This window comes from Vulpes lagopus, chromosome 8 (genome assembly GCF_018345385.1).
Source record: "Vulpes lagopus strain Blue_001 chromosome 8, ASM1834538v1, whole genome shotgun sequence".
Taxonomy (NCBI): Eukaryota; Metazoa; Chordata; class Mammalia; order Carnivora; family Canidae; genus Vulpes; species Vulpes lagopus.
Window position 1 is genome coordinate 46,486,256 of NC_054831.1, and position 26,084 is coordinate 46,512,339.

General features: G+C 39.5%; 1 protein-coding gene across 4 annotated transcripts in view; it reads right to left on the reverse strand.

Moving 5' to 3' along the window:
* The window catches only part of DCLK1 (doublecortin like kinase 1), a 341,749-nt gene that overhangs the window by 15,435 nt on the left and 300,230 nt on the right, over window positions 1-26,084 (reverse strand). For 2 of the 4 annotated variants that reach the window (XM_041768042.1, XM_041768041.1), the window contains exons 12-17: window positions 23,898-24,031; window positions 22,066-22,143; window positions 21,595-21,691; window positions 19,126-19,206; window positions 9,024-9,137; window positions 3,507-3,580 (exon numbers count right to left, since the gene is read on the reverse strand). In XM_041768042.1, the coding sequence (XP_041623976.1) occupies window positions 3,507-3,580; window positions 9,024-9,137; window positions 19,126-19,206; window positions 21,595-21,691; window positions 22,066-22,143; window positions 23,898-24,031 (578 nt within the window). The remainder of the gene's footprint in view (window positions 1-3,506; window positions 3,581-9,023; window positions 9,138-19,125; window positions 19,207-21,594; window positions 21,692-22,065; window positions 22,144-23,897; window positions 24,032-26,084) is intronic. The other 2 variants (XM_041768040.1, XM_041768038.1) reach the window with 1 other exon arrangement.

Below are 26,084 nucleotides of genomic sequence, written 5' to 3' on the forward strand. Positions count from 1 at the left end.
TCCTTCTGGCAGTGCTCTGACACTCATCAGGGAGAGCTTTCTCAATGGCAGAGCAAGGCCAAGGCAACTTGCAGTGAAACAACCTGCAATGCATGGAACTTGCTGTAGACATTTGGCTGCTGGCTGGGGCTGGCCTGGGAGCCCTTCTGACACCATGCTGGGGTTCCTCTCTGGCTTTCATGGGAACTCTCCTTTCAAACCCGCACCAAGCCAGAAGCATTTAACTGACCCCATTCCTTTAATCATAGCCGAGCATGACAACATTTAATAGCCTTGCAAAGATTGCGCACGACTGCCACCGCTCTGCCTCATTACTCACTGTTTCATGATGGTGCTTGAATCCAATATGCACATTTTAATCCCATCATGCCTGGGAACTCAACCACTCTTTTGTCCTGGCTCATCTCCGCATTTTATCTTATTTAGCATTTTTAGCTTCTGTCTTGTGATATTTGTTTTATTTAATTGGGTTACTCCATTCTGCCTGTTGCCTCATTCTGCGTACAGAAGATGCAGGATTCTTCTCCGTGTGCCATAGCACCTGCCACAGGGAAAGCTTCACTTGGGAGAGGCACAGGATATGTGTGACCACATCCCCTTTGGATAAGGATGCATCTTCAGCGGGGGGAGAATGTAATGGGATGTAAGTGCATTCCAGTGGCTCACAGTAAAGCCAGGAGGGAGTGGAATGGCCCAGGCAGCTCACTCCTGGGGGAGTGTCCCCTCTGGACTCAAAGTGACAGGAGCCAGGTCTCCTGGAATAATAAGCCAAGCAGGAGGCTACTCCCCTAGCTACAGCCTGAGAGGAACTCTCTGTTAAGAGGCAAGAGAATGAAGGAGAAAGAGGGAAATGGGTCCCCACCATTTCTCCACCAACACCATAAAGCTTATTAAAGAGGGACATGACAATTCTGGGCACCCAGAAGAGATGCTTTTGCCAGCCTATGGCTGAAGTGAGCTGCTTTACAAAAAGCAACCACGACTCTCAAGTGTTCTGCTCAGAGTAGTGAAAACAGCCATGAGCACTTGTAAACACAACAATTGGGATCGGGGATATTTGCCTGTAATGATTGTTTATGTTGGAAGTTGGCTGCCACCACAGTTAGACAAATGCTCCCACTTCCGTGGAGATAAAAGGCAAGCATTTGCAATCAGGGAGGAGAGTGTGTTCGTTCTGAGGCTAAATGGCATTATAAAACTTCCTAATTAAGCATATATGCCGATGAGTTTTTAGCATCCGTTCTCCAATTTAACTTTACGTACTGGGTGTGCTGTTTACTACAACATTAACTATAAACATTGTTGTTACTGCCCCCAGCTGGAAAACAGAGCAGTTTATGTGTGGAAGAAAAAAGAGATTATCTCCCATCTGCTCCTGCCCATTATTCAGGAACTTGTCATTTTGTCTGCTGATGGGAACCATCACTAGGATTTTAGTCAAATGGCCTTTTTATACTTGGCTACGTTTATTAATTATTGTGTTTACTTGGCATTTTGCTCCCATCCTTAATCCCACAAATTTAGCAATGTAATTGTCTGCAGCTCTCTTTTTGAAATCAGATTTAATTTATGTGCAATTTTTGTTAAACGAATATGCACAACTGTAATTAGACATATTTGATGCATATTTTTAGTTGTATATCAATTTTACTCATATATATTTGACTACTATGCCTGAGGTTAGGAGGCATACAATAACAACAACAAAAAAAAGGGCGGAGCATGGTGTGATTCGATTTATATAAAGTACAAAACCAGGCAAAGCTAATTAACGTTGATAGAGTCCGGGTCAGGGTTTACCCTTGGGCCTATGTGACCCTCCTGGAAGGGCCCGGAGGTGGGGAGGGGATCTCTGGAGGTGCTAGAAATGTTCTGTGCCCGATCTGATCTGTGGGCTCCTTACAGGGGCGTGTTCCATTCGTGAGAATTCATTGAGACGTGCATTCGTGATAGCTGCACCCTTCTGAATGCAGATTATCTTTCAGTGCAAAGTAAAAGACGGATGGACCATTTCTTACATTAAAAAGCCAAAAAGAAGAGTCTGCATAAAGGCAAATCGCGATTGATCCCTCCTCCAAAATGGTTAAAAATAAAGCAAAGGTCTTGTTATGCTTATAAAGTTAATTTACTTAAGTAAATAAAAAGGTTCTGTTGCACCACCTGCATGCTTATCAGTCTAGAAGATACAAACAGGCTTCTGTGTAAAACTGATTGTAAAACATTTCACTTAAGTTTAGAAGTTTTCTGGCTTTAAATAGACTTGGAAATTATCATGATTTTAATATATTGAATAATTTGTCAAAGTGTGCCCTTTACTGCTTCCTTAAGTCCTTTGTTTTGAGTATAGAAATAAAAATTAGGAATAATTAATTGGGGGTTAAAATTATGTATTACATATATGTATATGTATACATATATATACACACACACACATATATATATATATATATACTTCTCTTTTTGTAAAATTTAGTAGGCCAATCCATGAAAAAAAATCAGGTAGCCACCACATAACTGCAGTGAGGCTTCATCATTTGGGGGAAACAAATATCAAAACCAATGAAATTTTTCTGAGCAAACACGAAGATGTGGAGCTTTACCAGGAGATCATTTCAGAAACATTAACGTGGAGGAGAAAAGTTCCCTGGGACTTCTCAGAGTAAATTTTTCAAATCATCAAAAACCATCCTGCCTGTGGATAACTTTAAGAGACACAAACAATGCCCCTTGAAGAAAATGCCAGGGCAGTTGACTAGAATAGAAAATGATTGGATAGAATTCTTAACCCAGTTAAAAAAAAATCGATACCTCCCATACACAGTCCCTTTTGCTTCTGCAGATAAGCCAGCTAAGTAATCTGACAGTTACAAAATACTGTAAAATAAATTCATGCAATAGCTAGTACATAAAGGGATTTCCAGGGGGGAGGGAGGTAACAATAAAACGAAAACAAAACAAAACAAAAAGGTGGAGAATTTGAAAACACAAGCTTACCAACACACACAATGCATTCTATAGCTCATTGTACTTGGAGGAGCTTCTATTGCTAATGTGTAAATGCATTGTTTCATCCATCTAGTAAGGTCAAGGTTGGGCTTGATGACTTTAAAATGACAGTATATACTTCTATAGAACGTACGTGAAGGCACTATTGTTCTTCCATTTGTTAAGGGACAGAAGAGCACCAGAAATCATTGTTTTAATTAGCAACATCAGGAAAAGGCTTTGGCATTAATGCTAAATATACTGTCCTTTTAACTGTAAGGAAAATTGATACTGAGCATGTGCAATGGAAAGAAAGCTGGCAAATGTCAGTGTGAATAATGGGTGAAAAAAAGGAATGAGGGGGTGTGGCATCTCAATCAAGATTAAAATGAAACTGATAAAGCAGCATATGGACTGGATAACAAATCAAAAGCATGTTTATCCACTGAAGGAACTGGTTAATGGAGACTGCCAGCACGTTGCCATGGAAACACTGACTGTTGAGCTGCACCATCTCATACCTTATCCAATACATTCCTGGTTGTTGGTAGTAGTCCAAAGACCCTGATCTCTTGATGGTAAACCCGTGGTCCAGCTGAGCAGAGAGAAATGGGGGCAACTCAGTGGATCGACATTGTGCTAGAGAATTACGACTCCAGACCAAGCTGTTCTTCATTGACTATATATTGAGATATAGTTACGATGCCTCTTCTGTAGGGTGACTAGCTAATATCCTAAATCTGCACATTGAAAATAAAAAGGCAAGAAAAGACACTAATCCCTCATGAATATCTCGGAGGCCAATTTGTTAGAATAGATCTAATTTGTCAGACAAGGTTTTGAATGCACATTTAATAATGTCCTCTCAATTTCAAAAGATATAAACACCTCTTCATATGCCATAGAATGGAAAATGCTTTACAATTAAATAAAGTACTGAAATCAGTTTTAGCCACCTAAGAGAAAGCAGATTGGACTCCCTCCTCCCCATCCTATCCCATCAGGCTTAAATTTGAGGGCTTCATAAATATGAAATAAAAGATGAAAAGAAGCCTCACAAGTCACAGCAGTTTGGATTTCTTTCTTTAAGAGTTAATCTTCAAAAGCAGAGCTACTCTTAAAGGTGAATCTTAATTACATTTCTGAACTAAAAAGATATAAAACAGTTTTCTCCCTGAAAATATAGAAAATAAAAGGAAAGAGTTTTCACTGTATATTAAAAATACATATGTACAGTTAACTGCTTATGATTAACAAAAGGTACAATAAATAGAAGACAGGGTAAGTTCTCAAAGTTGTTCATCCTGGAATAAGATGTTAGCCTTTGGCTACCTAGGAATGAAAGATTCAGTCCCCAAATTGGAAAACAGTAATCATGCTATATGCCCACTCCCCCCATTCCCCCCATGAAAGGATGCAACTTGCAGGCTTTTCTTTAGAGAGACGCTCATGAGTGCTTTCAAGTGTGGTACTGGTGCCCTGCTGACAGTTCCTACTTCTGAATTCACAAAGGCATTGCAAATACATGCCGGCGAACCAGGCATTCAAACTAAAAACTGTTAGGAGGATTTGGTGTTCTGATTACAAACTAGGCTATCCTAGTGTTCAAGGAACAGCAATGTGAGATTTTAATCCTAAAGGGAAAAAAAAGTGCATTTCGTTTCATTTAGGGGGAAAAAAAATCCAAGTATCCTTGCTGTTAGGGAGTTGTATGAAGTCCCACGCTTCTGTTTCAGTCCTTGGAGTTGGCTACTTAGTAACTAGTCCTCTGTTGCCATCTACAGGCAAAGTGTCCCATAACAGGACACACGGGGATGTATGTGCTAGTGCTACTGGCTTTCAGGTACAACTCAGCTTCCCAGAATCACAGTTATTTGCACACTGATTAGTATGGATTTGTTCAATTAGACTAAAGTGCTCTATTTGCATGAGCAAAATGCAAAAGAAGAACTTTAAAGCATTAGGAAAATTATCAGTTAAAATAATAAACAGAATTAAATGAGGAAAAATAAATTGGAACTGACATCTTAGTCATCGGTTCTTCATCAAGCTGAGCAAATCTAATAACGCCTCCCTCCCTCCCTCAGCTCCCAAGAAGTCCACCGTTAAAATGTCATCTCTAATTCCATTTTATGTCTATAAATTGCATTTTAATAACCTTTTGTTTCCCTTTCTCTGTTCTGTTTTGCCTGTGTGTGTGTGTGTGTGTGTGTGCGCACGCACGCACACGCGCGTTTATCCCCCAACTACTGCAAAAGGTAGTAAAGGGACAATGGAGTCTTTCTGAGAGGCAGTGTTGCAGTTACAAGGACAGCAGTGGGCTCCCACCTAATCATGTTGCCTGACCTCAGTGTCAGAACACCCTTTCTCCTTTTAGAAGGGCTGGATGATCCTGGTGAGCCTCCCACTGGTAATTACTCTCCTGGCCAACTGGAGGACCTCTTGCAACCTTAATACAAAGTTATCATTTGTCCTTTCTTTGGTCTTAATGATGTAGGGCGTGGAAAGCAGAGAAGGAAAAAATGACAACAGAAACAAAGAACACTGAGCTTCAGAACCGTGAGCGCAGGCTAAGAGACGCTCATGTCACATATTACTTCTGTGACGAGATCCTGCTTGTTATGACAGTATGCTCTATTTCCTCTGTCACTCTAGGAAAGAAGTGCCATGAATTCCTTTCTAAGCATTGCTGATCTCCAGTGGGTAGTTAGGTTTCTAACTAAGGAAGGAGAAGTGCCAGCTATAGGCTAATGATTTAATTGTTGATTTCCTGAAAAATACAAGCTGATTAACACAACAGTCTTAATAGTAGAATTTTTCATTTTAAAGGGTATATATAATTTCCAACCAATCAGTTGGAAATATAGAGGCAGTTTAAAATACAATGCATTATTTTACAGCCTCTGGGGAGAGCATGCATGCCCATGGGAAAAAATTGTTTGAATGAAATTTATGCTGCAGTCAGTTTTTTCTACATCAATACAAGCCATTACAAAATTATATTAATTATAAAGGAATTTTTCATGAAGGTGAATTAATAATTATATTGCATTATTAAATTGTCAAATGGTGTTTACAGAATGTACCATCTATAAAGGAAATTCTTTCTACCTACTGCTTATATTCTCTCTCACAGCAGAATATCATTCTTTTGCAGGAAAACCTTCATTTGAATTGGAATACAGTTGGCTCTGGAACAATGAGAGGGTTAGGAATGCTGACCTCCAGCACAGTCGAAAATCCATGTATAACTTTGACTCCTGCCAAATTGAACTACTGAGAGCCTACTGCTAGCTGGAGGAAGCCTTATTGATAACATAAACAATCGATTAACACATATTTTGGATAAGTATTACATACTGTATAAATAAAGCACACTGGAGAAAAGAACATGTCATTAAGAAAATCATAAGAGAAAATACACTCCAGTCTTGTATGTATTTATTTTAAAAAAATCCACATCTAAGTGGACCCGTGCAGTTCAAGCTGGTGTTGCTCAAGGGTCAACTGTCATGTAATCATTTAATCATTTAATGCCAGGGCTCCCTCCTCTTGTGATAGTCCCCTGAGACTTAGTCTCTGGCCTTTAAAAATGAGAAAACTGGTGTGGAGTATAAATTGACTTATCCAACGCTATTCTGAAAGTTAGTCATGAAGGCAGCCAAACTGGCTAACTTTTAATCTCCAGCCCTGTCCTGCCACTGGTGACCTCTCCCAGGTTCTAATGGAGGGTGTGCATATTTATGAGAGAAAAGCATTCTGGGGAGGGTGCATAAATGCGTAATCATGGCAGGCCAGATTCTCCTGATACAACCCTTGAAATTTATAGTTGCGCTCTCTTTAATGCTTGAAATACTGGCGATACTAATGTGAATTGTGCTTTAGAGTGGACAGACACTTTTCCAGATATTTTTCCAAATAGTTAATTATTTTGAGTCTGGGTTAATTTGATATTTTTCTTTATCTTTGTAGTGAATAAAGAAGACTCAATAAGCACACAACTAATGTGTAACTCAGCCATACACAGTCCATTTCACAATTTATAAGTATATTGCTAGTTTGTACAGTTTCCATGGAAACATGTTAGTGATGAACCGAGAAACCAACATGGAATTGTATTCAGGATAGTCCAATCATGATATTCAGTGGGGAAAAATCGGTAGACCTTGATCTTCAATACTAGTTGGGGTTTTCTGAGATCTACTTAGATAAAGTTTTAATAAACTCAGATGGATTAGGTTTTGAAACTTATCCCAGTTCGATTAAAGTAGGATTTCTTCTCAAATCTGTGTTGTCTATCCATTGGAAAAAATTGTCCTGAAGTTCTTGCCCTTAATCATTATAAGACTCCCAGAATACTGTGAACAAACCATTATTGAGCAACCAAGGCAAACTTAACCAAAGACCAATTAAAATAAAAGACCAAGAATAACGAAAATAAAAACAAAATGACAAAGGTGGAAAAGCACCCTTTCTAGCAGCTGTAAGCCCTCAGCAGAAGCAGGAAAGCAGTCTTTTTCATGGAAAAGCGTGCTGGCAGTCCATTCCAAAAGAAAATTGTGGAACTGAACGTTTTGGAATAGACATATCTTGAATGAATGATGAAAACAGAGTAGAGAAGGTCAGGTTTAGCTGAGAATCACCATAAGATTGTTAATTCCAAAAAATTACTGGCTGAATATTAGCTGATAACAAAGAACACTGACATCTATAAAGACATGGACAATGTACTTCTACACTGCATTTCCTTAGAACAAACTAAAGAGAGAGGGCGAAAAGAACAACTGGCAGTTTAAAACCCTCAGCAGCACTGAGTAGCATCTGAAAGAGTCTACATTCTATTCAACACCGTGAGTGGGCTCATGAGCCAGTTATTCACTCATAACTCATGTTGAAAGGGTTCAGTCAAAAAACATGAAATGCAAACAGTACAAGAAAGTGTATATACATTTGTGCCACCTGCAAATTCTGGAAGCTCATATCAAATAGTTAGTAACCCAGATCTGGGATGGATTGTATCAAATATGTCACTTATTTGTCTTTCATTTATCTGGAGCTCTAGTACAACCAAAAAAAGAAAAAAAAAAAGGAAAAGAGAATAAAACACCCGAAGAAGTGGTGAAACATTCAGTATTGCTCATGAGCATAAGGTACTGTTTCGCAGCATATATACTTTTTAAAATTCGATACTGCAGTGTCTAAGTTCTTTCTTGAGAAAAGAAAAACAGCTCAAGCGATTCCACATTGAATATGCTGTTAAAATTTACATACTCTGAAAAAAGAGGAAATTATTAAAAACTCAAGTAATCAGGGACTTGAATATATTTACTCTAGAATATGACACCAGGAAGTATGAGGTTTCATTATTTCTCTGCCCAATTTAATCTTTGCCTAGAGCTGCTATCAAATTGCATATAGTGTATGTCTGCATGTATAGAACAGAAAAAAAATCCTTGTGCAGCCACATCAATAAAATGGTAAATGGAAAAAGACTTTCAACTTTAAAAACAGGAATTTCTAAGGAGCAAGACACCATTATTTCTTTGGGTGTTCACAGCAACTCAATTTCGCTGAAAATCTTACTGTGCAAGCCTTCTGCTATGTTTTGGCTTTCATATGGGTCTTGTACAAAGATCTATAGTGTTCCGATCTCTCTCTGCGGTGTTGTCTCTCTAGCTTCCCTCTCCTTCCAGGCCTTGGCAAAAGGACACTATGAACTCTTTTTCTCAGAGCCCCAAAGTTTGCATTGGCACAGAGTCCACTGTGGGGGAGGTTTACTGCTTTAAAAAATAAATCATGAAATTAATATATACTGCAAGACACCCTGGAGGTGTTGGATAATGATGCGATTCCTAGGGAAATGTTCAGCAAAAACACATAATACATATAAGCCCCAAACCTCCCCCAGTGCATTAGATGGTTGAGCTGTCTAAAGAAATGACCCATTCTGCTGTCTCTGGGTGGAATCTCCTGAGTAATGCCTGTCTCTTAGGTGGATTGCTTTTAAAAAGTTATAGGTGGATATTTCAGATGCTTACTGCTATGACAGAAACTCCGGCTGCTGTGCTATTCGGCTTGGGGCCTGTGTTGAAATGCTTCTTTATCTTTCCAGCTACTGACAGCTGATGTTCATTTTCTGGGAGGCCGTCATCCTAGAAAAGAAAAAAGAAAGAAAAGAAAAGAAATGAAAAAAAGGAGAAAAAGAAAAAAATGAGATAAATGGAAAATGAAGCCAAGATCTAGTTACAAGTGGTGATCTTAGAACTCCTAAGATTTCAGAAATAAAGTAACCAATGTCTTCTCATTAAACATTGTTGTTGAAAGTATTGCTCTGAGGTCTCATTCGTTTCCACATCTGCCCTTAAATTAATTTGCTGTATCATCTGACCCCCAGAGTTCTGTTCCTAAATAAAAGTTTTTATTTCTGGTTTTGGTTTCTAATAAAATTGATCTCAGCCACGGCTCTAGGGACATATGTCAAAGGGCAAGTTAAATCTGAAAAACCAAAAAAAAAAAAAAAAATCATAAACATCATCTTCTTCTTCTTTTTTTTTTTCTGAGCCAAGAGTTTTATCCTCTTAGCCCATCATTCAGACCCCAAAACGAGGAATCTGACAGTCCTGGAGTCATGCGAGGGCCCGTAAATAAACTCTGTCTGGTTCCACTGTTACTCAATTGACCATTCTATAATCCCAGACAACCTTCCAGGCAAAAAGTTCTTCCTTAAGTTTTAAATCCTCCTTACTGCCTTCAAGTCATCTGTGATTCTGACATACTGAGGCTTATTTTAACGAATGCTTCTGCTCTCTGCCGGAGCTGTCTATGATGGAAGCTAGTCAGGCTGCTCCCCTTTGCTAAATACCGTTAGGATAACAATAACCAGAGCCGTAACTATGTGCCACCACTTACTAGCTCATGTTGAAAAGGCTGCCCAATCCATGAAGACAGAGAGTACATTTTGTTCACTACAGAACCCTCAGCACAGTGCTTTGGCACACGGTAGATGCTTAATACGTGTTTGTGGAATAAATGAATGAAGGGGTAATAAAGTGTTTGTTACTATCTGTTAAAACCCAAATTCCTGGCAAGACTTCAACGCCATTCATCATTTTCCTTCTCTCTTTCCTTTCCATCATTTTGCATGTTATTTCTTGGCTCCACACAGGAAAATAAATTGCTACTTCCCTCGCATTACATGCTTACTCTTTTACATAATCTAGGCTTTCCTTCTTTCAGCATTTGGCTATTCATTTATTCAGTCACTATTGACTGCATGTTTATAGTGGACCAGGTACTATATCAAGAGATGGGGAAAGATGGCGAGCAAAACTAGGCATGGGCTTTGCTCTTACAGCCTGTGGCCTCTCTTGTTCTTCAAAACATGGGTCTAAATCACCTGTTCCAAAACATTTTTCCTCTACTAAGTGTAATTCATTATAATGGTTCTTCTGTAAACTCTTAATACTTTTTCATTTTATACATATATATATCTGCACTATTTACATTCTTTTTGGTGTTGGGTGATTCTATATATATATATATATATACATATATAGCTTATATATGTGAATTCATAGAGAGAGTTTAGAGTTTTATATATACAGAGACAGACATAGATATAACATATCTATATCTATATATTATATACATAATATATTATCTACTCTGAACTCTTGCCTTTGGCACCACATCTTCCACATTTTCTGTAATCCTTAATATAAGCACTTGGTTCAGCACCCTGCTCACACAAATATCAATTTGCGATATTCTTGGACTGACTTATTAATGACTAGAAGAATCCACTATTATGCTTATTAAGTCACATCTGAAATCAAATCTGGAGGAAGGATGCTTTCCAGTGATTGCAGAGAGAATTCAAAAACTTCTTAAAAATCTGCATTCTAAAAAGACTCAGAAATAAAGTGAAGGATGGGACGCCTGAGTGGCTCAGTGGTTGAGCATCTGCCTTCAGCTCAGGGCCTGATCCCGGAGTCGTAGGATCCAGACCCACATCAGGCTTTCTGCAGGAAGCCTGCTTTTCTTTCTGCCTATGCTCTGCCCCTCTCTCTGTCTCTCATGAGTAAATAAATCTAAGAGAGAAAGAAAGAGAAAGAAAGAAAGAAAGAAAGAAAGAGTAAGTAAGTTAGGTTATCAGTGGGATCATACTTGGGGAAGGGACATACACAGGGACATATGAAGTACTTACTCTGTCTCGGGCTATGTCGAGGATGGCAGGGGTAAGAGAAAAAAGAAGAACCTTGTAGGCTAATTGAGAGACAAAGTATGCACACAATATCAAATAATAAAGCAGATCAACAAGATAAGAAAGAGCTGTCATAAGGCATGTAACTTCATGGCTCAGCTAGAAACATGGAAGGAGTTCAGAGGACAGGACATATCTTCAGTTGTGAACACAGCAGACTTCATGAATAAGATGGAATCTAGCCTGGTCTTTCTTCAATGATGAGGAGCAACTGATGCTTAAGAGCGGAGGGAATGGATGTTTTGGTGTACGGATATGAACAAGTGGGGAACCTCAAGGCCTGTTTGCCAAACAATGAGTTAACCAGTTTATCTATAGTTAAGAGTATGTGGGAGAATAATGATGGAGAACACTGAGAAAAACAGGAAAAAACTGGCCACAAAGGACCAGAGATAGAAACCTTAGTCTCCACTTGGAATAAAACCAATACTTTTTAATAAGAGGGGTGTAAGGGTAGGAAGGGTGGAAGACTACCCTCACTCAGAAAGAATTAGAATTATGCAATCTGGAACTTTAAACACAAGGGTGGATTCAGTGGTATATGTGAACTGCTTTTTTAATGGTGGACGAAACAATAGGCCTCTGGAATCTGAGTTAGAGTTCTGAGAGCATTTGAACATTTGAGGGATGAAACGTGCATTTACCGAGAGTCTTCCAGGTATTAGTGTCATGTATCTGACACAGATTGGAGCTCTGCCTGAGGGAAAAGCAGCCTAATACAGGGGTTCCCCATTGGGCCTCACCCCCAAGATTATACATATATGTGTAATTATGTCTTAATAGAGTTCTAGGCTAGCACAGGCAAAGTGATTTGTTTGAGTTTTAGCTTATAAACAAATTAGAAAAACAAAACTGGGAAGTAGGTTGAAGGAAGGGTTTTCTCTTTAGGACAAAAACATCTTGGGCGTATCTGTAGTCTCAGGATCAGAAGCTGCTGAAAAGGAAGAGCTGGAAGACACAAGACTGGAGCTAATCAGAGTGAAGGGCAGGGATGGAAGGGAAATGAGGCAGTTCACCCCGGGGAGGTGCAGGTTCACCCGGGGCAAGATGAAGTAAGGAAAGAAAGGGTGAGGCCGGAGGAGTTTGAGGGTAGAGGGGAGCAAAGATAAAAGAGAAAGGCAGGGAAAGAAAGATAACCCAAGTATTAACTGCTATGTGGCTCTCAGCGAGTGACTTACATATACGAGCCCCTTAATCCTCAGATTATCCTCTATGTTATGCATTACTAGGACCATTTTGAGGATGAGCAACCTGAGACTCAGCAAGGCTGAGTAACTTGCTCAAAGTCACACAGCTAGAAAGTGGTTGAGTCGGACGGGGACTGAACCAGGTCTGAAAGTATTCTTTCCACAGCACCACCCTGCATCCATCCAGGGCATTCATTAGCATGGCATCAGTTACAAAAGGGCTCCCTCGGGTTAAATCATAGGATTCCATGAGTCCTCTCTCTCATGATAAAGGTGGGACAATGGTAAGGAGAAAGAAGGATTGAATTAGGGGCTGAAAAAAACCAGAGAATATCCATGCAGGCCTCAGTGGAGCATGGGGAGCATTTGTATAGAGGGCAGTAAAAGGATCCTGAGCACTTCAGGGGTCCAGGGAAATGTGGTTGACTTTTATGTCAAGATGAGACTGGTTGTCTATTCATCTAGGATGCGGCAATGTGACCTACTACAGCTCTGGAATCCTGTGTAGAAGAGGCAGCAGCAGAGGGCCTGGCTGATACTGGAGGACGTGAAGCTGCACTGGGTCACGGCGGGGTCCTATGATCCACACAGGCAATGTTGAACAGGCTTGGTGCAGATAGAGAACAAATAGTAAGGATTCCATAGGAGCAGTTCTTCCTGACTTACTGAGGGCGATTAATCTCGGGCTGCACCCATCCTGCCATCTCCTCAATTCCCCAGCAGGGGTTCCATCTAAGCCAGAACTTTCCTTTTTCTGACTTTTCTTCCTCCTGCCAATTTCTGAGATAAGTTTGCTTTCTCACCACCCTCAGAAGGGACTTGATTATTATTTCCCTGCTCTGTCCTGGTCCTGATCTCCTGTCAAGACTCTTAGCAACTCTTTTAGATGTTGGGTCCTGAGGGTTCAAGCTTCCAACTTTAAATTCTAGCGAAGGTTTCAACTTCCCTTGGGTTATTAGTTCATGTTGAAGCAATGAAAGTCCTGAAACAACCTGCACAAGGTGTCAGAGACGTTTCTGACTTCATAAATCTTAAAACATTTCAGTTTTTTTTCCCCAAATGAAATAAGGTGTCTCAGAGAAGGTAGAGAGGGTGTGCATGCATGCGCACACATGTACACACACACACACACACACACACACACACACACCTCACAGCAACTAAAAGTCTGCAGAATTTCTATATAAATTTTGAAGGCTTTGAGCATAATTGGATTAAAAGACAAACAATTGGTTTTGCAGGGACCTAATCTGTACCTGAGGCATACAGATTGATGGAGATTTAGCTAACTTACTGTCTTGCATCAATAAAATAAATAGGGCCATTAAAAACATACATTTTTATATATACATCTTTATCACCATTATTCTGAATAGATTGCCAAAAATGTGCTATGAGTTTTCTAAACGTGACAAACCTGGCAGTATGTTACAAATAGTTATAGTATTATTACCATACGTTCTGGTATGTAGTTTCTGGGAGTAGTTTCTGAAGTTTGACATGGGCTGGTTGTGGTTTGAGGTTAGTGGTTTTTGATTTAGAAATTCCCATCCACCACTTGGCAGAGCATTGCAACTGACAAGAAGAAAATTAGTTTGCAAAATGGAAAATGAACTCTCACAGCTGTCTGTAGGAGATCTAGCCTCCTGGTCTCCATTTCTCCAGCGGATGTTGGGGAGCAGCTGTGGGGAGGGATGTGAAGGCTTGGATGTGAAGTCACTCAGTGGAGTGAATTCCCGTCTTTCCTCAGGGAAACCATTCCAGGGGTCATGCCTCCTCCTCCCCTCATGGATTTTTGTTTTTGACTCATGGATCTGGTTTTCAGTCAATTCATTATCCGACTCTATTATTAATAATAATATGTGAATTTATGAGAAGTATGACAGTCTTGAGCAGTTTACTACCAGAATATCCTGATTTAGTTTTAAAAAATCTCTCAAGTACATTAGAGCACTCTTCAATAGCAGCTCCATTTTGTACCCCAGGGTTTGGCCTTTTGACTCTTGTTAACCATCTCCAGCTGTATGGCACCCAGCACCTTTGACTCTGTTCAGCTTGGGCCTATGCATCCTCTATGTCTACAATTCACACTGTACTGGAGGAGAAAATGTGAAGTAAATTAAGCTCTAGCTTGGAGAAAGGAGAGGGTAAGGTGCCCAAATAGAAAATGGAATTCCATTTCATCATTTATAATTTATGAATATAAATAGGTGTTTTGTTTATTATTACAGTATCACTGAGGATTCTCTTAATTTCTAACAAATTCTGACAGCACAAGATAAATGCATATAAAGTTTTGTGCGGGGAGAACTGCTTTTTTATTTTTATTTTTTTAAAAAAGATTTTGTTTATTTATTTGACAGAGAGAGAGAGAGAGAGAGCATAAGCAGGGGGAGCAGAAAGGCAGGAGAAGCAGCCTCCCTGCTAAGCAAGGAGCCCAATGTGGGGTTTGATCCCAGGACCCTGGATCATGACCTGAGCGGAAGGCAGATGCTTAACTGGCTGAGCCACCCAGGTGCCCCAAGAGCCGCTTTTTGTTAGCATGGAATATCTTGGTAGATTATCCAGGCTCTTATTTTGTCTTCTCTTTTTCTTTATTCTTTTTGAATATCTTGGCTTAGTAATATTTATTTATTATATATTTACTTATTTACTTATTTATTTATTTTAGTAGCCTCTCCTTAAAAAGAGTAGATTGGCAAGATAAATGAAATAAAATAAAATTTAAAGGCTAGGGAGGTGATAGGAAGTCTTGAATTGGCTGACTACCTACATTTGACTTATTTAAATCAATCCTTCCCACCAGGACAGAGGTTCTCAATCTTGGTTTCACACTCTAATCACCTGGGACCTTTTAAAATTCATGATGCCTGCCTAGATGCTGGTGCAGACCAATTAAATCGGAATCTCTAGGGACATAATCCAGGCATAAGACCTTGTTCTAGAAACTCCATTGAGCTTTATGCTAGAGACTTCTCTAAGGCTCAGTTTCCTCATCAATAAAATCAGAAAAATAACTGGAAGTAAAACATAAACTGATAGAATTGTAGCATTCAGATGGACCTTTACCCTAGTATCAGGTGAATAACATGGGATAAAGTAGGTCAACAGTTTGAAAATAAAAATATAATAATAGCAATACTTTTGGGATATTATAATGGTGATATTTAACCCTATTTAAGAATTTTGGGTGCTATGTCAATTACATTTATGTCAATTACGTTTACCACTAACCTATCTTTCCTATTAACAAAGTGTTGTTTGGGGGAAAGTGACTCCACCTTCTCCCCAATGTCTGGAATGATCAAGATGTATTAATGTCTTTTTCAGCCTCCTATGTGCCTAAATTCTGTGGTTCTCCACCAGATGAGTACTAAGGTATATCAACTTAAGCCAAAACAATTCCTGTTGGTATCCTGCAGCCATGGTAGAGGTAACAGGTGTGATACTAAAGAAGACAACAGAGCAGATAATGCACACCCTATCTATATGGAGCTGGGGATACACTAATGGAATTTTTCGGGAGATGAGAAGGTTTTCCTTCTTAATCAAACTTCTTATACACCAACATCCATCAAAGTTTATATTTCATCAGCACATAGCAACAGATGACAGAGTCGTTGCCTGTCTCAGACCCAAACTCTCCACATATCTATCAAGTACCTACACAGTGCTTGTGCTTAAAGACTATCCTCTCAGACCCTTCAAATATATATTCCTTTCTCCATCCTCATTACAACTCAAGAGGCTGATTCTATTATCTTTAGTTCACAGACACAAAAACAGGTTCAAAGGAGTGAAATGACTGTCCCAAGGTTACAACGGGAGGGTGAGTTGATGCTCCTTCTGGAAGCCCACATTCCTCTGCTAGACACCTGGCTGCACACTGATGCTGCTTTTGTCCATCTGGTTTGCTAGAGCAATCCACTGAGACACCTTGCTCATGACTCTTTCGATAACAGAGCAGAGGCCCAGAACACTAAGGAGCACGGTGGGATTCCCACCCAGAATGAATGAAAAAATGAGTCTGGAGTAAGGTTAAAACAAGTGATTTTTGTTGACTAGGTTTTCTGATTCTATTGTTCCACTCTATGTTTCATAAGAGACTCCCTTTTCAATTCCAAGGGCACCAAGTTGAAAAGGTCACTATATGAGCAACAGACAAAATTAGGACAAATGAGAGACAGGAAATGCTCTCTGATGACTTCCTCAGGGCTCAGATAATTATTATTACCTCTTTCCCCCTTAGGTAGAGTCCTCAGCAGTGATCAGATAATTTGATCGCCAAATGCAAAATGTCTTGTTAAATGGACTTCCGTTTAAATGCCTAATTTATTTATTTTGATTGGTTGGTTGTTCATTCGTTGCACTTGGAGACCTTGACAAATACTAAATGCTGGCTGTGAAAACTTATGTGTGGTTTTTCATTTATGTTTTTGAGACAGTAATCATTTTTCTGATTTAGTTACTACATAAATAAAATTTCAAAAGTTAAGCAATCATTTCATACATTTTGGGTTTTTTGGTTTTTTTTTTAAGTTTCTGCTAACATCAATATACATCAATATTTTTTCCCTTAGAATCTAAGATCCATTAGAATTATATAAAGGGTATATTTTAGTTTTAAATCTCCTAGATAATTCCTTAAGTGTTTATCCCTGCTTTTAGGAAATGTCTTTAGGGAATCTGAGAGGGAAAACTAAAATGACAGCAGAAGTCCATGTTTTAGAGGGAGTGGTGGAGCCTAATTACCAGAAAAGTGGGACCATGTGTAAAAATGTGTACAAAGCAGGTTGAGAAGGCAGAAAGTTACTGCTGATACATGTACATGCCTTCTAAGGAGGATCCTAGGAGCAACCTAGTTTTTCAAAAGTAAAAGCCAAAACCTTCCTAATTTTGTTTCTTTATCCCACAGAGTTGGGATATATATGGATATAGGGTTATTTGGTTTGGAATCAGGTTAAGGCTGTTTTCTTTTTTTTTTTTTTTTTTAAGGCTGTTTTCAATCGCATTACAGTCCCCTCAAATATATAGACAAACTTGCTCACATCCACAAAGTTATCTTAAAACTAATATGCATATCCTGCTGGAGCTGGCTCTGCCGGACATCTCCTTTCCAGCCTCCTTCAGGTTGGAGCTCTGATCTCCTCTTCTAGTATATATCCTGTATAGGACCCCTGTTCCTACACAGAGTCTAGCTGGAGTAGCCCTTCCCCCACTGTCCTGTGACTGGTTGTATCAGAGCTTCCAGAGGGTGGACTTGGCAGGCAGTGGTCCTCTGATGAGAATGTATTTAAAAATCTAAAATGGCTATTTGCAACCTATGCAATCTCTTTCCTTTATGGCTCTTTGTGAGCCTTCAAAGGCCATGTTTCAAACTCAGATTTTCTGGCTTATTCTATGTGGTCATAATCTCACTGATTCTAGTGCTACCATGCAGTTTGACAATTTGTAGATCATGGGCTTTTAAGCAGCATGTAGATCAATCAGAACCAACTGCTGCCACCAATAAAGGCTGCATGCAGCTGGTCTGTGCCTCTTCCTCCCAGCATATCTAAGGGAAAGGTGCCATGACCTAGGTAAGTTACTTTGGAGACATTGCTAACTTGTATGAACAGTCATTATAACGATATGATATATACATGCATTCTTTTGTAATATTCGTGGTGCTTTCACATATAACAAAGGACAGGTAGATATACTGTGGTGCATAGGAATTTAAAGCAAATGGACTTGGAGTGAGGATACCTAGCTGCAAATTTTGGCTCCATGATAAACTTTGCTACTTCGGGCAAGTCACTTGCCATAGCCTCAGTCTCTGCATCTGTAAAATGGGTATAATAATACCCACTCTGCCTATCTTACACACTGATTATTAGGCTTACATGAGATGTTTCCTAACTTTTCTCACTTCCTAGAAAAGGATAGTTTTTGTTTAGCAACCTGGGGTAAATGAAAAGGTTTTGAGGCTGGAGATGATCACTCCCAGACTCTAGCTGCCCTGCCTGACTACCCTGGCTGAGGGTATTAATGTCTTTACATATCTGTACACCAATGGGGAAGCTCTACTCTATGAAAATATTTAAACAAACCTTCGCTGTATATCTATGCACATTCATATTCAACATTCATAAACACGTATCATGTATCATGAGACTCTAGTACTCAAGTAGCAGCAGCAGCATCTGGGAACTTTTAGAAATTCAGAGCCTCACATCTACTGCATTAAAATCTGCATTTTATTAAGATCCTCAGGTGACTTGTGAGCATATTCAAGATTGAGAAGTCCTGTGCCAGAGTACCTCAAGCCTTATGTGGAGACCCTTGGGTCAACTGTATTTTTGGTAGGAATAACGCAAAAGCAGTACTGACTCAGAAAATCTGCTCTTATTGATGTATTCAGAATGCAGGATGGGGGGCAGAGGGTAGCATCCATGTGCATGCACCTCCCCAGTCAGAAGGTAGTCCCATCTGAATCAAATGAAATGCTCTGTTCCAGGGACCATGAGAGTGCACATCGGCACAGCTACATCAGAGGCCCTCTGAGACCCCCTAACCATTTTGGCATGTTTGAGAGGGAGGAACAAACACAAACACAACAGTTGACAAAGGAGGCAGCATCATGAGGAAATCTGCAATTTTACAAGGGAATGTTAGGAGTCAGTACAGGGAAAGGAGGAAGTCACTTACGTTAACCCAGGGATGCTCAAGGACCTGCACAGCCGAAAATCGCTGATCCACGTCGACCAACAACATCATGGTGATGAGCTCCTGTGGAAGGCAAATGTTTGATCCCGTTTGTCTAATTTTTATGGCAAAAATCTGAGCGTGCAGCCATACTCTTTTAGTTTGGAAAAGCTCTAAATCTTAAATATATCAACTCAACTTACCCACAGCCACACCTTTAGAAGTCAAAGGAAAGGTGAATACTTAGAATTATAAATCAATTGCTTAGAGTCGAGAGAAAAAAAAGAAAGAAAGGAATATTAGAATAAATTTCATTAAAGTGTAGTTAGTAGAGAAGAAATCAGTTACACAAGTTAAAGAATTAATATCCCTTTCTCTGTCTAGAATTTTGTGCTTTATTAGCAGATTTCTAAGTTTAATATAGAAATCTGTTACGGGGAAAAATTAGAGAGGAAGATAAACCATGAGAGACTCCTAGCTCTGGGAAACAAAGAAAGGGTTGCAGAAGGGGAGGTGGGTGGAGGGATGGGGTAACTGGGTGACAGGCACTAAGGAAGGCACTTGATGGGATGAGCACAGGGTGTTATACTATATGCTGGCAAACTGAATTTAAATAAAATATTTTAAAAATAAATTAAAAAGATAAAACTAAAAAAAAGAAATCTGTTAAACTTGCCTCAAAAATTTCCACATCAATCAATGCCAATAAAATGGAACTATTAAGAGGCAGATGATTTAATGGTGCTGAGATTAATGAGACTTCCTCATGAGCTCAAAATGATTGGGACCAGGAAAGCACAGATTGAGTTTTAATGATGAGTCTGTCTTACATGTGTCCACTTTGGATTAGAAGTTCCCGTGTAACAAAATGGTTAGATATGTGTTATCCAGGTCCTTACATTCACGGGGTCTGAATATCATTCCATGATGGAGATGATTTATTTCCACTGATGTAGAGATTCTCCCTTAAAGTTCTCATTATGTTCTTCTCCCACTTCAGACTCCTTTGTGCAAGAAGGCATTCATTCCCTTTTCAACCTGGGCCAGAACTTATTAGAGCAACTATGTTCTGTGATGCCCTTTGCCAGGGTACATGGGGGTATGGGAAGGAGATGATCCTGTGTGTCAATGACTTTGAGCCCTCTTATTATGTGATGACAGCACTGAGGTAGATAGGTTCCTGAAGAGATTGCTCACAGGCAAAAACACCTCTACCCCACAATATGATAGGACCACCCCATCTCCTTTCACCCTGCTGCCTTTCTTCTGACACTTCTCTCAACTCCTCTACATTTTCCTAGGCCTAGAGGTAGCTAGAGGTCCTGGACAGCTGAAGAAAATGAAAGCTTTGGACCCAATGTGGATCATTTTCCATGGAAAGTGGCCAGGCAGAAAAATTCAGATTTTAAATTGAACTCACACTCAGGAATGGAGAAGGTAAAGGCATGCTGAATAATCAAGAGTCAATTATTTCTCAACATCAATTTTTTAAAAATTTAAGTCAATGCTTAGAGATGTAAGTTTAAGGAACCAATTAAAAAGTTTTCTTTCTTTTTTTTTTAAAGATTTTATTTATTTACTCATGAGAGACACAGAGAAGGGCAGAGACACAGGCAGAGGAGAAGCAGGCTCTATGCATAGAGCTCAACGTGGGACTCAATCCTAGGACTCCAGGATCATGCCCTGAGCTGAAGGAAGACACTCTACCGCTGAGCCACCCAGGTGCCCCAAAAAGTTTTCTTTTTTAAGTTCCACTAGTATCTCCATGTGAGATTTTTACAGTTTTCTTTTTCTCTTATTCATTCATTATAATACATGTTAAACACCAGTTATATATTGGTCACTGCACAGGCATTGATGATACACCAATAAACCAAATACACAAAATTCCTGGTCTTGATGAAATGTGTGCTTTAGAGGGGAGAATCAGAAAATAAACGACATAAGATGTATCCACCTGTCTGTATCTACCCATCTAGAAAGGTAGATAGATAAATGTAATTAAATGGTATACCAGATGGACATGTGGGTGTAAGTGCTATAGAGAAAAATAAAGCAAGTGAGGAAGATAAGGTGAGCTAGGTAGGTTAAAGAGCTGCAGTTGAAAAGAAGGTGGTCTGGGAAGCTTCCCCTGAGAGGATGAAATTGAGTCGAGACCTGAACAAGGTAAAGCCACAAGCTATGCTGAAATCTAAGGCGGCCTGGTATGGGCCAGGTGTAGCAAGAGGCTATAGTAATGTAACTGGAGTGGCAACAGCAAGTGAGAAGGCTGGGGAAACAGAGGCACTTGGGATGGCTACAAACAGATGATTTGATGATCCTGATCTCTTGGAAAACCTAGTAATTATAACCAAAATGGACAGAAATCGCATTTACAATATCATTAGGTCTTTTTGCATAAAATGAGTCAAAATTAGTAATTGCATTAATACACACTGGCTGTAAGGAAAAGGAAAGGCACTGGAAACCTACCTTTGCCGAGTCAGAAACGTTATCCCAGTACGGAGAAGGAAAGTCCACTTGTCCCATCAAAATCTGATCGAAAAGCACCTCCTGGTCGTCACCACTTCTGTTCAGGTGAAAAACAAGGGAAAAAAACAGCACTAAAATGTCAACTCAGGGTATGTCTCTTCATTCTTATGCATTAGAGCCCTTCCTTTCCCCATAAATGTGTAAAATGTGTGTTTTTAAGCAATTCAAAATGTCAATATGGAACTGTTTTGGACAATTAGGAAAGAATGAGTTTTTAAATTATATGAGGAAGATTTATGGAAGGCATGTAAATGAGCATGTACAACATAGAAAAAATAACAGGCGCTGGAAGTGAAGTTCTTATTATGTTCCTTTCCTGCTTCAGGCTCCTTTGTGCAAGAAGGGGGAATGGATCACTCAGAGAATGTAGAAATGCTTTGTCGGTGCTGAATAAAAGATTACTGCCCATACCCACGGAATGGAGGGAAACCGCACAGCAGGATGTAAGTGATTACACCAGCTGCCCAGATGTCCACCTTGAGGCCATATCTGGAAAAGTAAGTGATGTTAGAGTTAGCAAAAGTCAGGCCAGGACAAATTATGGGGCACAGTAAAATAGATGACTCTTCTATTCTAAACCAAAAACCAAATGAAACAAAATTTAAAAAGTCAACAGCAAACACTAAACTAAAACCCACTGGCTAAACAGAATTCAAGGGAAGAGTAATAAAAGAGAGAGAGAGACTAAGACAAGTGAATAAAAATTGAAGTAAAGCATGGCTAAAGATCATATCTAAGTATCAGTGAGAAGTTTCATCAAAAAGGTTATCAATTCAAGTCAGATCAATTTTAAGATAGTGATGGACCCTTGAAATGAAGTCTCTGATTTTAGAAATAATCATTATGAATAGGACATTTTTTGATTTGTGAAGCACTGACATACAATATCTTATGCTGTTTTTCGAACCACTCTTTACATTACATAGATAAGTACTATCACCTATTTCATAGAGGAGAAAACCAAGAATCAGAGGGGTAAGTAGTTTTGCTCAAGATGGTGGCAGAGCTGGGTTCCAACCAGGGTCTCCAAGAGCCCAATTCAACCCTCTTGCTACCCTGGGCCCTCCCTCACAGCAGACTGTCAGAGTATTCACAGTAATAAACCAGAAAGTGTAGCTATGCTGAAGGCAGCACCCTCTCAGGAATGTCAGACAAGGTTACAGGTGTGGGCTCCCAAATCACTCAAATTTGACAAATAAAAAAGTCCTTATCACCCCACATCCCACTTCGGGATTTCCTGATTGGCATTCCCTTCTCATCTATTCTGTTTCTCTGCCTTTCTGGTCTATGGTCAAGCAGAAAAACTGTCTCTAACAGGTCTCAGTGAAATACACCACCTAGACTCCCAGGTCTGGGTTGGTGCTTCTAATTGAGGGGGAAAAGTAGGGCCATCTCCCCTTGCTGTACTACCCTTCCCCAGTCCTTCTGCGGGGGGGCAGGGGGTAGTGCTTCAGAACTTTGCCTCTGACCCTTGGTAAGAAATAGAGCTGTATCCAGAAGGAGCCCTTTATTCACACAGCCTTGAGCTCAAATGCTGATTCAACCACTATCTAGTCATGAGCTTCCATGATACCCAGCCATCGCAGTGAGATTATTCATGTACAAAATGGGAATCATACCATCTACTGAGAGAGTAAAAATCAAGTAAAGGACCTTAAGGCCTGGCAGATAGTAGGTACTTCGTAAATGTTAGCCCACTCACCTTCTCCCCCCATTCTAGAGATTTTCATTCATCTAATACTGCTGCACACAGAAACCTGAAAACTCCCAGTGGCCCTCTGATGCCTAAGGGTGTTTGTACTGCACAGATAATCAATGGACCACCAAGAGAGCCAAAATGAGAGTGGGACAGGAGAATAAGGACAGCTGAGAGAAAAAAAACCACAGGAGACTGTAATCACCGCACACAGCAGTGTCTGTTTCTTTTATCCAAAAGCGAGTTAATTACCATCACTATATGTTTCTCTGTTAGTCCGAACATTTCTTACTCTGGGGTTAATAACTGCTGTTCCACCTTTAACAAAGGCCGCATGGAAGCCTTGAACAAGATTGCCGTAATTGGCAACTTGATTGGAGAAACAGAGAAAATGGCTCTCCCTTTAAAGTTTAGAAAAAAAAAAAAAAGTGAAAGAAATCTGATAGCTAATTCTGTCTTGATGGGACAGAGCTGTTTTCTCCTGTTCTTGAAGCAGACTAGTTCTTTGGCAAGCACAGCACTCCAATAAACCAATGGAAGCTTTTACCCAGTCTCCGCGATGATTTCTGGAGCCACATATGTTGGGGTGCCACAGACTGTGTACAGGGGGCCATCGACAATGGTGGCCAGACCAAAGTCACCCAGCTTCAGCGATTTGCTACCATCTTGGTGTTCATATACCTAAAGTAAAAGGAAAGAGTGAACTCGCCTTATGACCAAGAGCTCAAAAGCTCTTTTTTGAAGAAATGAGGGGCTTTGAGGCTTAAATTTAAGGTATTTATCACAAAGTGAAAAAAAAAAAAGAAAACAGGCAGTTATGCAATGATATACATACAAGAATATCTTTTTTTTAAAGATTACTGCAGAATTGGAAACATGGTGAACAGCCAGCAAATGGAAATTCAATAATAAATGACAGTATGTTGATACAGTGGGATGCTACAGGACCATTAATGTGGTGATGTGGGTTTATATTTATTGAAACAAATTATTTGGGGGAACTAAGGACAGATTTCAGACTGGTTTGCATAAAATGTGTATTAAAGAGAAAAATACATGCAAAGAAAAATGTCTGAAAGAACACAATGTTAGTGTGTATGTCTCTGGGTGGAGGATTATGGGAGATTTTTTCTTTTGGCTTATCTGTATTTAATGTTTCCTACAATTAAAATTGATTTGTGTAATATTATGAAACATAGAAAGTCTCTAGTGCAGTACCTCCAATTTATGAAAATAATTACCTCTCCATTTTAATATGTAAGAAGCCTTAAAAATATAGTTTTTTAGTAATTGAACAAAAAAACTACATGTATATTAAAATACTTTATATTCAGTGGCCCACATTTCCAGCAAAACCTATTTACATTTTTTTATTAATAATTGAAAGGGATATTAACATTTCATTTCACCTGAGGCAATTTAGAAAGATTTATCAGGTGCAGAGTCAGCATTCTGTCCAGGTTTCCTTATTAAGGCAGTAAAAATTTCCAGTCCTTCACCCAACAAATCAAGAAAAGGATGCATGTGACCATAGGCAAGTATTTATACCACTTTAATTCCAGCCCATGATCAAACCAAATGGGTCTGCTCTAAAAAGTATCCCAAACAACTTCTACTATTTCAAAGAAAAGATCAAAGGGCATTCAGGATTCTAAGTCAGTGTCCTCCATTGGAATCAATAAGATAAAACCACAGTAAAAAGCTAGTATTCCAAGCAAAGGCAGTCACCAGGAGATGCCTTGAGGAAATAGTGAAGTTTTCCATGTACATCAAAATAATCCAGCTAGCAAACTGAAGCCTGCATGTTCTTCTGTTGCTGCCTTGTGATCATCTGAACTTGATACAACAGCCTGAACCTCTTGCACAGCAAGACACATTTCCACACATCAGGAGCGCCACTACTGTTCACACTCCACGTCACCTTTTCTTTGGAAAAAGTAGATTAACTTCTCAGTTCACTGCAGCATAAAGTGCAGATGTTTGGCCAGCTAAGTGGCAGTATCAGCAATGGTCATTTGGATCTAACTGTTTTGGCAGAGGCAGGGAGTCAAATCTTCCCTTCTGGAGAGACTGTGTCTTTTCTGGGCAAAAAAATAATATGTATATATATATATATATATATATATTCTTTTACCTTTCTCCACACTCAGAACATGGAGTCTTCTCCTTAAGGGCTTGACCTGCATCTAGTTTAGGCTCTTGGGCAGGTGTCCAGAGGCTTGCGGGGTCACCTGCATTTAGGCTTTAGGGCAAAGACAGCTGTGTGTCCTTCATTGATGTGGCTTTGCCCAGTTGTCATGTGGGACGGACACTGTCCTCTCTCCTTTAACAAAGCAGCTCTCCAGCCCATCAGTGGGAGTAAGGTCTGAGTGAGGGACTCCGAGGCATTAGAGCTGCAAAACACAATCTCATTCCCAGCCTAAATGTTCTCTGGCAAAAGAAATTTCTAAATCATAGTCTGAGCACCTCAGCCATTCTGGTCATCCAAGTGACAAGCAAATGTTTTTCATGAACAGAAACCTGAGATGGAAACATCTAGAAGATCATCTAGTTTATTTCCCGAAGAGAGAATTGTTTACTTCCCTAATTCCATTTTGTTAGCAATAAGCTTTCTAAAATGCAAAATAAACTCTCACTTTGATGTTCTGTTAGGTCCAAACATCCATAGTTCGTGTTTTATGAGTTTGTGCAGATTTCAATTTACACAACTCCATTTACACAGGAATTTTGTGGT